This window comes from Chaetura pelagica, unplaced genomic scaffold (genome assembly GCF_000747805.2).
Source record: "Chaetura pelagica isolate M959 unplaced genomic scaffold, ChaPel_1.0 scaffold372, whole genome shotgun sequence".
Classification (NCBI taxonomy): domain Eukaryota; kingdom Metazoa; phylum Chordata; class Aves; order Apodiformes; family Apodidae; genus Chaetura; species Chaetura pelagica.
In genome coordinates this window covers 61,199-75,135 of record NW_009952257.1, presented here as the reverse complement: position 1 = coordinate 75,135, position 13,937 = coordinate 61,199, and the positions used below count along the sequence as shown (strand labels likewise).

Genomic DNA, 13,937 nt, shown 5'->3' with positions numbered 1-13,937 from the left:
TGCAGGACAGAGGGCTGTTCTGGTGCAGGTTCATGTTATGGCAGTTTTTCCCTTTGCATTTTGCAGGGAGTTTTCCTTGCACATTTTGTTTGATTTCTGTCACCAGTGTCACTGGGCAGGACAGTGCAGGGGAGCTGCTTAGCTGGGCTCTCTAGCCTTTATTTGTGCTGTTTGGGTCTGCAGCAGAAGTGCAGTGTGACTATGAGCAAGTGTCCTGACACTGCATCTAATTCAAACTTTTCCCACAGCTAGAGGCATCCTGTTCATTTGCTCCAAGGATAAATGTTCTGTTGAAATAGGATCATAAAATCATAGAAGAATTTAAATTGGAAGGGACTTTTGGAGGGCTCTGTTCAAACACTCTGTTCACAGTTAGATCAGGTGGCTCAGGGCCTACTTTTGTGGTTTTGGGATTGTTTTTCTTTGCCTTTGGTTGTGTGTTCAGGAGAGCCCCTGGCTGCACTCTGCTGGAGCTCAGTGCGAGCTGACACATCATGAGGGAGCTCAGGCTTTTAAGTGCACAGATGTTTCCTCCCTAGGATCCCTCTTTGAAGGGAAATGGGGGTTTCCTGAAGTTTGAAAATGAGAAGTGTTTTTCCTCTATTGAGCAAGGCTGAGCTTGTCTCAGGGAATCAGTGAGCATGGGATGGACTGAAGTGTGCAGGCCCTTCACTCCCTGTTGCCTCACTTTGCTGTGTGAAACCCCTTTTTGCTTTCCTTTTTTCCACCGTTCGGAGAGGATCACATAGGTGACATGTAGGTGGCATTCCAAGGAACAGGATGAGTCGGGCTGCTGCTAACTTGATTGAGAAGAGCAAGAAAGAGAAGAGAAACAATCAGAAGCAGTTAGTGGGAGAGCCCCCCCAGGACCTCCCTGCTGGGCTACCAGAGTGGGACAGCAAGTGCCAGGGCTTCCGTGTACATGGAGCATCCAGGATATCTGACCCAGTTGTCATTCTTTTCAGTCTTGCTTCTAGACAATCTGTGCTAAACAATGTTCCCTGGTCAAGAGTGTCACCTCTGGGTAGGATGTGATGCCTGGGGTGGCTGTCCTGCCAGCACCAGGCATCCTCTCCCTAACATCCCTAACCCAGTGCCTGTGGATGAGGGGCTACAGGTCAATGGTCAGGTTCTTGTGCTCTGCCTAGAAAGCTCATCCTTCTGCCTTGTCAGCTCTGGTGTCCTGGACTAGGTGGGTTAACTCCACAGATCAGCTCTTAATTCATATGCTCACCTTTGCTAGCTCTGGCTCGTGGTTTGGTGCTTCAGAGCTCCAGTGCCCTCTCTACTTGGAGATGCCTTTTACATTTGCTGCTCATTTCTGGTCCCTTTCTGCTGTGCCCATGTCCTGTCCCTGTGCTTCTGCAGACAGCAGGTGAAAACCATTGCTTGTCGTGCAGAATGTGGCCTGTTGGGTGGCTGGCTCTTTGCTACCCCTTCATACAGCAGGAACCCTGCTAGATGAACTTCTGCTCCTAGGAAATCTCACAGGGGGAGCACTTGTGTTCTTGGTTTTGAATGTTTTGAGAGATACGTTGGTCCCTTTTCCAGGCAGCAAATACAGATACAGGAGGGTTTTTATGGGGTCGCATGATCCCTGCACTGCTCATATTGTTCAGGTTTCCTGTTTCCTCAATGGTGTGTTGCAGACATCCTTTTCAGGTCCATATCTGCCTGGCCACCACCATGTAGGGGCTTGGTGACACCCCCAGAAGTGACAGTGAGGGGAGTGGCCTGAGTGTTCTGTCTCAGCTGGAAGGCACTGGGGAGCTGCAGGGTTTGGGAGGCAGAGGGGACTGCTAGTGCACCCAGCCCGAGCTTCTGCCCCACCAGGTCAGGGTCTTCAGGGTCCCATCTCTTCCTCTAAATGGAATAGAGCAGTTCTTCTAGGAAGAGACACCTAATCTCTATGGAAGAGCTACAAGAAGTGCACAGCCCTCTGGTAAGCCATTCCAGTCAATACTTATCCTCATGATTGGCAGATCTTTTCAGTCTGAGCCTGTCTGGTTGCACCTTCCAGTCACTGCTGTTCTGTGTTTGCTGGCTGGTCGTGCTCTCTGCTGGTATCAGAACCTCCTCTCCATGTAGACAGTCCTCGCTTGTGTTTTCCCGTTCTCATAAGCTATCCTGGCAAGAATTCTCCTAAAAATAGGAGCAAGAGATTGAGTAATAGCCCAGTCTCCTGCTGAGCTGCCCAAGGAAGAGGTGTGCGAGTGCCTCACTCTTCTTGTGACATGTGGCTGGGGCACAGGGTGTGTCCCAGGATGAGCTGGCTTTGGGGACAGGTTTGAAGCCTGTCTGGGGTGCTGTGCCAGTGGTGGAGCTGGGCTCTGGAACACTGTCTACCCATGGCTTCCTGTCTCCCTGCTCTCTCCCAGCCCCTGTTCTCTGGCTCATTTCAGCAGCAGGGTTGTCTGTCCTTACATGTCAGTGCAGCCTGAGCTTCTCCCATACGGGTGTGCAAATGTGGTTCCAGTTTAACTGAGCTGCTGCTAGAAAGAAGGGACTGCAGAAGATCTGGCCAAGACAGGGTTGTGTCTGCTGGGAAAATCAGAGCGAGAAAGTCTTTCCTGTTACTCAGATCTCCTGTTTGGCAGAGAAGGGATGATGTGCTGCCCCCATGGCCTCCTTGGCACTCTTGTTTCTGAAGGGATGCTCTGTGATTGTGTCAAAACCACGAGGTACTTAATCTGTGATGCATTATAAGGCCCAGCCCCATATTCTGCTGCCCCACATCATGTATCCCAGAGCCTCCTGTTATCCCTGCTTCAATGGGTGCAGGGTGGTGAGCAGAGAATGAAGCCAAGTTTCATTTCCTCTTCAATTCCTCTCCTATGCCATCTTCAGTTCCTCTTTTCCCAGAGTATCAGTCTGGAGCAGACCTGCTATAGGAATGGGAGTTCCAAGTGTGTGTGGAAGGGGATTGCACACCTAACTTAAATCTCCTCTCTTCCAGCTTAAAACTATTCCCACTTGTCCTTTCGCTACAAACCCTTGTAAAAGTCCTTCCCCAGCTTCCAAAGCCCCTTCAGGCACTGGAAGGTGCTCGAAGGTCTCCCTGGAGCCTTCTCTTCTCCAGAATGAACACCCCAACTCTGTCTTCATAGCAGAGCTGCTCCAGCCCTTTGATTATCTTCATGGCCCTTCTCTGGACCCTCCCCAACAGCTCCATGTCTTTCCAGAGCTGTACCCAGTACTCCAGATGTGGCCTCACTAGAGCAGAGTAGAGGGGGAGAAAACCACTAAATTTGTCCACACTACATTGATGCAATGCAATGTGGACAATTACATGCACTTCAGCCTTATCTCTTCCTTTTCCTTGCACCCTGAACCTGCACTGAGGCTTGAAACTGAGATGGTTAAGCTGGCTGGTGCAGCTGAGGTGGCACTTGAACCCTGATAGCAGTTCTGGGTCTGCCTGGACAGCAGGTGACAGCATGACACTCATCTCCTGCTCATCATGATCTGGATCACTCCTAGTAATCTGGATCCTAATGATTCTGTATCTGGATTATATGGATCCAGATTACATCTAGATCAGTAATGTAAGCATTGGTAATGACATGTATTATTAATAGAGAATCAGCATACTGAGAAACTCACTTCAGCACATTACATTCCTGTAGGCAGCATGGCTCTGCAGTGGTTCTTCTTGAAAATAGCTGAAGCTGGTGGTGCCCCTGTAAGTCAAATTGGGGTAGCACCTCCATAACCAGTGCCTTGACCCATCAGTGTATCTACATGAAAGTCAGTGAGTGCCAGATGCATGCCTTTCTTTCTCAGACACTTGATTATTTTATGCTTTGTATTTTACTGCTTAACAAGAGTAATTTTCTTGGAGAGGTCCAGGTGCTCATGGGACATCAAATACAGAGGAGTTTTATTTCTCTCCCAAATTATGTTCTGTGTAACTAGTGCTCCAAGTGAAGATTGCTTTGTGCTCTGCCTGAAGCCAGGACAGACATGGGGAGGAATGGACTGAAAGTCTTTGGGTGTTTTGCTACCTCTAGAACTTCAAACCATGCGGTCCCTTTCTAGATATGTCTGGTTAGACTTGGAATTATCTAGATATTGACTTAATAGGTTGTTTGTTTGTTTTCTCAGCAGAAACCCAGAAAGGCAACTCCTCAGACAGGAGAAGATACCATGAATGGCCATCTTCCCCCTGGCTGGCAGAGCTACATGTCTCCCCAGGGCCGAAGGTACTATGTGAACACCTTCACAAATGGTAAGTGGGGGTGGGGGCCCAGAAAATGTGCAGATCTATTGCAAGTAATTGTTTCTCAAGTTGATTTTGGTGACAAAATAGGCCCAGAGTCAAAGGAAGTATAATGACCCTGCCACCATAGGAAAGAACATAGTTATACAAAGTTTCAGTCTTCTGAATCTCTGTTATGTTCATTCTGACCATTAGAAGACAGCCAAAGATTTTACAAAAGGCAGAGTATATAAAGTAGAAACACCCCTGCCATAGCAGTTTTAGAATATAAACCACTGTTAAGGATACAATCTTTGCCACTTTCCTTATTTCCTCTCCCTTTAGCTGCAGGTATCTATGTCTATATAAGTACATCTATGCAGCTTGGTAGGTCAGGTCTCACTGAAGCACCATTGGGGGAAAACAGAAAGAATTAATGGAAAAGTTCCTCAAATCAGAGTCAGCTTGGCCATGGAGACAAGGGGAGAAAAAAGGCATGTAATGGGACATCAAAGACAGGCTTCTCAGGCTGTATTTGTCTGTTTTATTCTCTGTTGTGCTAGCAGAGAAGCAGACTTAACTCACAATCTTATCAGCTGCTCAAGACCTGTCAGACTGGTACCACCTCTGGCTTACTCAAGACTCTGTGTCTGCTTCCCTCATCATGAGCTCAGAGCAGCATTGCAAAACAGGGACCTGTGACCAGCAAAACCAGATTTCTTTAGCAGAAAGAATGACAGGGAGGAAAGGACAGCAGGAGTTCACCTTGTTCACAAGGGAGTCGAAGCCATCAGGAATGAGCTGTGTCCTTCCTCTCTGACTCCCTGGGAGTGAAGGGAGAGCCACGGGCTGTCACAGTGCATGGCCCATTCAGGGACTGATATGTTTGATTTCAGAAGCTGTGGCCTAGAGCTTGGCCCAGTCATGATCTACCTGAATTTTAGGCACTGACATCTCATAGGAACCTCCAGAGGGCACATCACCAGGAACCACTGCTTTCATTTTCAAGCACAGGCTGCTCTGTCTCATGGGCAGCATCCCCTGCACAGCTGGGGGGATAAGTGGAGTTAGATGCTCTGTCCCCACTGCAGTTCAGAGGTGGGTGAGGAGGTGAGGACACTCAGTCCTGAGCCACCACGGGGGAGGGACCCTTACTCATGTGGTGACCACAGTGGTCACTTCTTGCTGGACAGAGGTCTGGCCTCAGCAGGGTTGATGCAATGTAAGCTCTTCTAGAAGACAGAGTAGCATGGGAAGGAAAAGCTGTGGGATCTGCCCATGTGGCCCAGCAGAACCTGCCCGTTGAGTCTGCCTAGGAGAGAAAGGTACCAGAGATTAGGCACTGCTGTTGTGCCTGTTCTCAGCCAAGTCCAGCAATGTTCTACATGGGTTAATGCATCTAGATGGGTGCAACCAGGATACTTGATAACTACAGACTGTTCCAAAAGACAAGATTCTGTGTAAGATACATGTCACAGTTAAATACACCAGTGAGTCACTAGAGGGAGGAAAGGGGAACTTCTTGAGGCAATGAAGTGTTAACCAGTCAGTCAGAGTAGGTCCCACCCATCTGAGAAAGAAATATTTGCAACTCCAAGGGAGTGAAACAGTCCTTATTTTAATGAAGATAAATGGCCAGACTATCTCCTGGACAAGAAATAAGTACTGTGAGATTCAGTAAAAGATTAAATCTGTCTGAACCTGCTTCAGAGGGCCTGGGAGGAGCATTCCCTGGAGGAAGGACTTCCCAGAGCTGTCTGATGAGTGCACACTGTGATGCAGGCTTTGGAGGGCTCTCCTTAACTGATGCAACAAGGCATAAGGGACCTTGGAGAAGGAGGCTCTGTGTAGCACCCTGCCAGGAGGGGTTAGCACTTCAGAGTGATAAGAGAATGAGAAAGAACTTTCTGGCTGTTTTTCATATAAATGGTTTAGTTATGGTTTGTTTTTTATTATTATTTTTTTTTCCCCTTCTGTCTTCCACAAGCATCTGTAACTGCTTTGCTGAAACTAGATGTTTGATTTAGGTTAGAATTGCACAGTCCCGTGGCTGCAGTGGACAGTGAGTTTAAGGCAGCTTGGGTTACAGCAAGTCAGTGTGCACTGAAGACTGAGGTAGATGTGTCAGTTGGGGGACCTCAAGCAGGACACTCTCTGCTCTGCCCTACCAGAACCTTCTGCATGGACTAGGTGGGGAGCTGGCACCAGTGGGGTGGACCCTCTGATATGCAGCAAAACACCAGGACACAGCCTGTGAGGTTTTCCAGGAGCCCTGTTGCATTGTGCTATACTGAAAAAATGAGTGTTTCTTCTCCATTTGGAACCTTCTGTTCAAAGGGACTTCAGCTTTCAGTCCCAAAGTGAAAGGATGCTCTGACTTTACAGCAGTTAAGGTTTGTCCCTGTGTATGGCTGATGTCCTGTTACCAGGATCTACAAAGTTTCCTATTTAACAGGAAGAAACATGAAATGGTCCTGGAAAGGCTCAGTGGTTGCTTTCTGTGATCAGTCAAGGTAGGTTCCCTCCCAGGCTCCTCTGAAATGCTCTGTGGAGTTTCCTTCCATTTCCGAGTGCAGAATCTAGACCTGGATCAGAATCACTGTGCCAGATAAGGGTGTCTTCTGAGGTGCTGAAACCCTAGATTGTCTGAAGGGACTGTCCAACTTTCAACTTTGTTATAGTGGCTTGTACTTTATGTTGTATTTGGACATCCTCTGAATGGCATGTCCTCCTCTTGCAGCACTCCAGCTGTCCTGCTGGCTCAACCAGTTGCCCTGTCAGTCAGTGGGAGGCATATTTGAGAGACAGGTTGGGGTGTTGACCAAACTCAGGGCTGTGGTGATGCCCTGGGCTGGGTTAGAGCATGGCAGAGCATTCCCCTGCCCCTCTCTGGAGCTTTGCTGGCACCCAGCACCTTTCTGAAGGAGCACAAGCAGGATTTCTTAGCAGGTTCGTGGCATTTTCAGCACTTCCATCAATGACAAGCAGTGGTAGAAGGAGGTACCTGCCTTCTCATGTGGTAGGATTGTGGCAAAACATTTACAGAGCCTCTGGGCAGGGCAGGTCTGAGAGCAGACACCCTGCATGCAGGAAAGGCAGCTCATTTCCAAGAATAAAGCAGCAATGGAAGTTTAAAAGCTCTCTAGAGGGAAAACAAACTGAAGGGACAGGGAACTGTAAGATGGTGCAAAACTTCTTGGCAGATCATACTCAAAGCAGGGTAATCAATGGTCCCTTGTCAAAGGGAAGTTTTCACCAAAGGAAATCCTGCAGGGATCTGCCCCAGGCTCCGTTCTAGTCAGTATTTCCAGTCATGAATGGCATGTTGACATTGAGAGCACTTATTGTTAACTTTAACTGAAGCTGGGAGAGAACATGGTGTGCTGCAGGGAACAGGCTCAGGATTCACAGCCATCCTGCAGCTGAGGGCACCCGCTGCAAGAGCAGGATGCTGTTCAGTAAAGATGCACTTAAGATTAGAGATTTCATCAGAAATAATTAAGTGACAAAGACAGGCAAGGGAGCAGTTCACAGACAAAAACACTGGGGCTCTGGAGGATCTGAGTGTGAGCCAGCAGTGTACAAAAACTAGCACAAAACCAGCCAGCATTTTCCGTTGTATAAATAGGAATGTTTTCTGTGAGGCATGAAGTAAGCCTCCAACTTTACAAGGAAATTATAAAGCCTCAGCTGGAATATTTTATCTTGTTTGGGCTCTACACTTCAGGAAAGATGTGAGCCAGTTGGATAAAGCCCAGAAGAGAGCAGCAGGAACGATGGGAGATGTGGAAAACATGGCTTGTTGGCCAGGGTGAGAGATTGGGGGTGTCTGCCCCAAGGAAGCAAAAAGATGTGGATGGGGACACGGAAGCAGGTTTCAAGCACATAAAGTGCTGTTGTGGGGAAGGCTGTTTGGAATGCCTGTCGTGACTCAAAGACACAGCAACTCAGCTCAGTTGCATTGAGGATGACTCTAACTCTTCCTAGCTAAGATAGTAAAGTGTGGGAGTAGGGAGTTGCCTGGGAGTTCCTATCACTGGAAGTCTCTCAAAGCAGGTTACACAAAGCTGTGAAAAATCATGCTGGTCTTGCTTTGGGGCACAGGAGGGACAGAATGACTTCCTGAAATCCCTGTCAGGCCTGTTTTTTCAGTCTGTAAAGCCTAACCTATATGAAAAATATTTAGCAATGTGGAGGATGACAAATGCCTGGGACTCACAGAGGGGTTGTTCTTTATTTGGTATCTGTGTTTCTCAAGTCTTCACATACCTCACAGCTACCTTGGCTGTCACTCAACTTTTTGCTTTTTTAGGTTGTCTAAGTCAAATAATCTTAGTGTGATTTCAGAGGAACATTCCCTGTGCTTCATTCCATGTGTACCCACCTGCACCTGTGCTGAATATTCCCGCTGTGCTTTGGGACAAATCCTGCTCCTCCTGGGATAGTCCTGCCCTCCTGCTCTCCAGGTAGAGGCAAGATGAGCCAGCAGTGTGAAGAGCAGCAGGAGCTGGTGGGCCCAGCACTGTGCAGTCCATCTGCTGGGATGGCTGCAGGGCTGGGAGGAGGGAACACAGCCTTTGAAGGGCAGCAAAGCAAAAGCTGGACAGGTTTTGGTGCCGTGGGCTCTGTGCAGCTCCTCAGCTGAACCTCTGCTGTAGTTCTGCTCCTTCCTGACCACAGGAGGTGTTGGGTGACTGGTCTACTCAACAAATTGCCATTCTGAATGTGTCTGGCACTGCACCATCTCTGCTTTCCCATGCAACAATCACCATTTGCCTCCTTCTTCACAGTGTGCAGAAGCCTGGGTTTTTTTTTGCATTAAATAGGTTTTTTGGTCTTGGTCCTTGACCTATTCAGAGATGGGCACTTGAGAATTCATCCCCATTCCTGAGGAGTGGAAATGGGACTTTAGGGGCAAGTAACATCTTAATTCTTCTTGAGCCTTCAAAATACAAGAGAACCCTTCCTCTTGTGAGGCACTAATATTATTGTCAGAGGTTTCCAGTGGTTGGAGTCCTTCCACATTGTGGTTATCTGTCTGTGCTATCCGTACATCTGAACATAATAGTATTTCTACTGTGTGTGTTGTTGTGTGGTCTAATTTTCATGGTCTTAATGTGAAAAACACAAGGAGATTGACTCATGAAGTCTATTTCTTTCCAGTTAATCATTGTTTTTATGAGGAAAAATATGTTAGAAAAACTGTAATGAAAGAATTAATGTGACTCTGTACAGAACAAACAGATTGGCACAGGTAAATGAGCTAGCCAACAAAGACAGCACATTCCTCTCTGTCTCCATTAATGGCCCAACCAGATAAAAACTCCACATTTATCATCCTTTGAAACTGGTTGGACTCAATTCTGAAACCATTTTAAAGGCCTCTGGCCTGTGAAAGGTTTGCAGAAAGAAGCCTGAGGTAATTTCAATATACCTAAAACTTGTTCTCACAGCTTGGCCTGCTGTGGGAAGGCTGAGTCTGCATCAGCTCCATTCCAGGATGCAGGGCCTTGGTCTTGTGCAGCTTCTAGAGACACCCAAGCTTATGTCAAAATAGAAGAAAAAGGAGAAATGGGAAGCCACTCTTAAGATGCCTGGAAGACCCTTCTTGGTAGCAGCCATGGTCCTTATTTTGCATCATTTACTCTGCAAAGAGTCTTCTGCTGGACGTTCAGGATACCTCTCCTGGGATCTGGATGGTTAAATGCATGTTCATTCTCTCTGTTTAGAATCAGGACACCAGTTAGTATGATAAATGGGAAAGGAGTGTGTGCAAAGGAGAGCATGGCTGCCAGGCTGACACTCAGCAGTGACTGACTCCTGGACCCTCAGGAAGGTTTCACCATCCCTATCACCAGGGCAGAGTTTGATTCCCCTGACAAGGTACCATCTGCAGGGGAGACAACTCCTTTTGGACATGATCTTCCAGTATCACCATTTTTCCATTGAAGGAAATAATTGCCTTTACTTCTCAACTGTCTTCCTGGTTGGGAGCTCTCGGAGTGGGTGCAAAGAAGGGCCACAAAGATGATGAGAGGGCTGGAGCAGCTCTGCTGTGAAGACAGGCTGAGTTGGGCCTGTTCAACCTGGAGAAGAGAAGGCTCTGGGGAGACCTTATAGTGGCCATCCAGTGCCTGAAAGGGCTACAGGAAAGTGGGGAAGGGCTTTTTATGAGGGCTTGTAGTGAGAGGACAAGGGGGAATGGTTTTAAGGTGGAAGAGGGGAGATTTAGATTAGACAGAAGGAATTATTTCCTGTGAGGGTGGTGAGACACTGGCCCAGGTTGCCCAGGGAAGCTGTGGCTGCCCCATCCCTGGCAGTGTTGAAGGGCAGGTTGGATGGGGCTTGGAGCAACCTGGGCTGATGGGAGGTGTCCCTGCTGTCATGGTCCACTCCTTGGTGGAGATGTGATGGTTGGATTCAGCTGTGATCCCGAAGTGCAAAAATAAAATGGAAACAAGCCCAGGGAGTGAAGTTACCAACACACAATGACTTGATTGGTCTTGCCTGTAAAGTGGCCTGTGATAGAAAGGAGAGAGAACAGGAAAGATGAGGTAAAAAGGGGGGGGAAAGAGGACAATAGCTACCACCACGGGTCCAGAGGTGTCCCTATGGCCCCAAATCCATCAGGATTCTGCTGCTTCTCCGATCGTCAGGATCTCTCAGTGGGGAAGGACTTCAAAGTTCAGTTACTAAGGAACCATCTTTTATCCTGAGTAGCACACCTTGCTCCTCCTTGGACCCACCTCCTCTCCACCTCTGTCCCGTGGAGATGTGCCAGTCTCCACCTGTCTGGAGTGAGGCTTCCATGCATGCCCAGGGAGGAGTGTCTGAGGCCTGGCCAGCTTTGGGTGGCTTCTTACCAGGAGGTGTGGTTTTGTATTATAATGACATTATAATGAGGAAAGTTCAACTGAGGCTTCAGGGCTGTTGGCACGGCAAGTGTGATCCATCTTCCTCGACAGCAGCTCTTCCCTTTGCTGCTCCAGTGGGACAGACCCATAGCAGGTACCAGCACTGCTCCTACCTCACTCTGTTCTCCATGGTTCCTGCATCTGGTAACAGCCAGTTCAGCAAGACACTGCAAACTCATCTCGAGGTGTTAGTCCAGATTTTGGGGTCTAGTCACTGATGACAGTGTTGAGACAATACCCATCTTCTGATCGACTCTTACACCTGCCCATGCAGGGGGTTGGATCTAGATGATCTTTAAGGTCCCTTCCAACCCAAACCATTCTATGACTCTGTGTTGTAGGTGCCTGAAATACCTGATGTGAGCTACAGCCCAGAAGTGCCAGTCTCCAAGGAGACCTTCAGTGACAATACCAAATCCACAGGCAGGTGAAGCTGACTGTAGTGAGTCTCACCAGACAGCCTGAAACTTCAGGGGAATGCCAAAAATGTCCTGTTTCCTTGCATGGGGTGAGTGCACCTTCCTCCTCCCACAGCAGCACTGGCTGTGCTGGTGTCAGCAGGCACAGAGGGAGGCTGCACTCAGACAGTCCCTCCCGACAGGTCGCATGGTGAGCACACCTCCCTTCTCACCCAAAACACCCACCCTGGCTCCTTCCCCAGCAGTGTGTGGGATGCACAGGACACCTGTGACATGCTGCACCCTGCACTTGGTTCCTACAGCTGCTTGACATACCCAGGCGTGTTCACACCTGCACACACTCCCTGTCTGAAGAGCTGCAGTATCCCTGGGGTTACTTGAATAATAGGAGCTGGAAGTCCAGGCCAACAGCTCTGCAAATCAGGGCAAAAATATTTATCCAGGGGCAGGAAGCCTTGACAGGTTTAGGAAATACCACAAGTGTGGCCTGTTGGGGTAGCAATGGTTGAGGGAAGAAATATGTATTTAGTACCTTCATTGCTCTTCTTACTGAAGAAGAACCAGTAACTGCTTAGATGCAGTGCTGCAGACCTTTTTTGGCCCCTCAGGGCCTGTGCCCTTATCACCATTGCCTGAACCTGGCTGAGTACAGGGGTGTCCCTGTCAGTTCCCTTCCCAAAACAGGTACCACTGCGGCAGGTCAGCGAGCAGCTTGGTTGTTCTGCTGGAATTTCAGGAAATAAATGGTTTATTTCCTGGTTGGTCTGGGTTGCAAAGCCCCTGTGACTGAAGCTTTCAAAACTTTTCATGCATCTGAGCTGATGGGAAGACTGTGAATAGGAAGAAACCCTGTCTGGGAGAGGGGGCAAATAGACAGAGTGCTCACATTTACATTCATCCCTGAGAACGTCGGGACAACCTGTGGGTTATTGGGAGGCAGATGCAGGTAAGGTGAAATAATTTCTGCCTTGGATATCTCCTACCTGACAGTCCCTGTGAAATAACTGTATTTATTCACTTGCTGCTGTTTTGGGGGCTGGCAGCAGGCTTCCAGCTGACATCTTCTGAAGCCAAAGCAAGAAAACCAGCACTGCTCTCCTTGGCCTGCATTTCTTAACAACACCACCTATTTGATTCAGGCAGTGCCAGATCTGCTGGCAACTGTGCAGCTCCCTGGGCTGAGCACTGGAAGGTGCTCTAAGGTCTCCCTTGAGCCTTTTCTTCTCCAGGCTGAACAGCCCAGTGCCTGCCAGAACAAATGCAGTTTAAAACACGTAGCAGACCCTGTGGAACAAGGCAGGGAAGAATTATTGGGCAGAGGATGAATGACAGGAAGGGGAAGGAACTGACATGTCAGGGTGACTCAGGGCACAGACCTCTGATTGCTCTATCATCACATTCAGGTTTTTATCTTTTTAACCAACTGCTACTTCCCTTTTATTTCCTGGGGCAGGAGTGCACCCAGGGCCTTTTGGAGGAGCCCAAAGAGATCAAGCAAGTATGCAGGGCTTAAAAAGGAATTTTAAATACCAGGGATGCTCAGAAGTTCAGAGGGAAGCTTAGAACAGATCGTGTGAGGGTTGGTGCTACTGAAGAAAGCCTCTGAGAAGAGGCTGAGGGTCTCAGAAACAAGAACCCAGGTCACAGAGTGACTCTGTGCAATTGGTTTTGGCTACCAACATCCACATGGGCTGTCAGCAGAGTCCTAAAGGCAGGGGATGCTTTAAGGGTGATGTTTGAGCAGGTTTACAACTGTTGTCAGGACATCAGGGGCTGACACACTACATCTACATGTACACTTCTGAATTAATTCCCTTGTATGACATTTTCTTGTCAATAATAGTTGTAGTTCTGTGCTGTGATTGCAAATGAGAGGAGACATGAGTCCAGGCACCCGTGATGGGGAAGGATATAAAGACATAGGGTAGGATGGGTAAATGAAGGGGCAGAGAAGGTGAGAAGCAGTCAGGGTGAGAGTGTGGAGATGCTATCCTGTCCCTGGAAAGTAAAGAATTGTGTGCTTCTCATAGCCTCTTAAAACCATCTTCTGTGCATGGACAATACTTATTAAAGAAAACTGGGTGAGCAATCTCCTCTGCTTTAACATCCCATTAATCCTCTTTTCAGATGTGAGGCACTTGTAAGCCCATTGACTGAATGGTGTTGGCAGAACAGATGATCCTGCACGTGTCCTAGGCTGTGAGAGAACGTGGAAAAGTTTCCAGGCTGCTCAACAGGGGTGGTCTTTGTGTGTTTTCTGAAAGGGGAGCCCTAGGATCACACTGCCATGGCCAGTTTGAAAGTACCCCGTGCCCAGAATGCACAGCTACTCTGTGGTTAACCATATGGTTGCTCAGTGTCTTTGGGAGTGGTTTACAACTGTGTGTGGGTGGTAGATTCAGCAGG

General features: G+C 48.3%; 1 protein-coding gene across 1 annotated transcript in view; it reads left to right on the top strand.

Moving 5' to 3' along the window:
- The first annotated feature begins 1,909 nt into the window (after window positions 1-1,909).
- The window catches only part of GAS7 (growth arrest-specific 7), a 52,137-nt gene continuing 40,109 nt past the window's right edge, over window positions 1,910-13,937 (top strand). Inside the window, exons 1-2 of the mRNA XM_010007414.1 lie at window positions 1,910-1,942; window positions 4,105-4,228. Of these exons, the coding sequence (XP_010005716.1) occupies window positions 1,910-1,942; window positions 4,105-4,228 (157 nt within the window). The remainder of the gene's footprint in view (window positions 1,943-4,104; window positions 4,229-13,937) is intronic.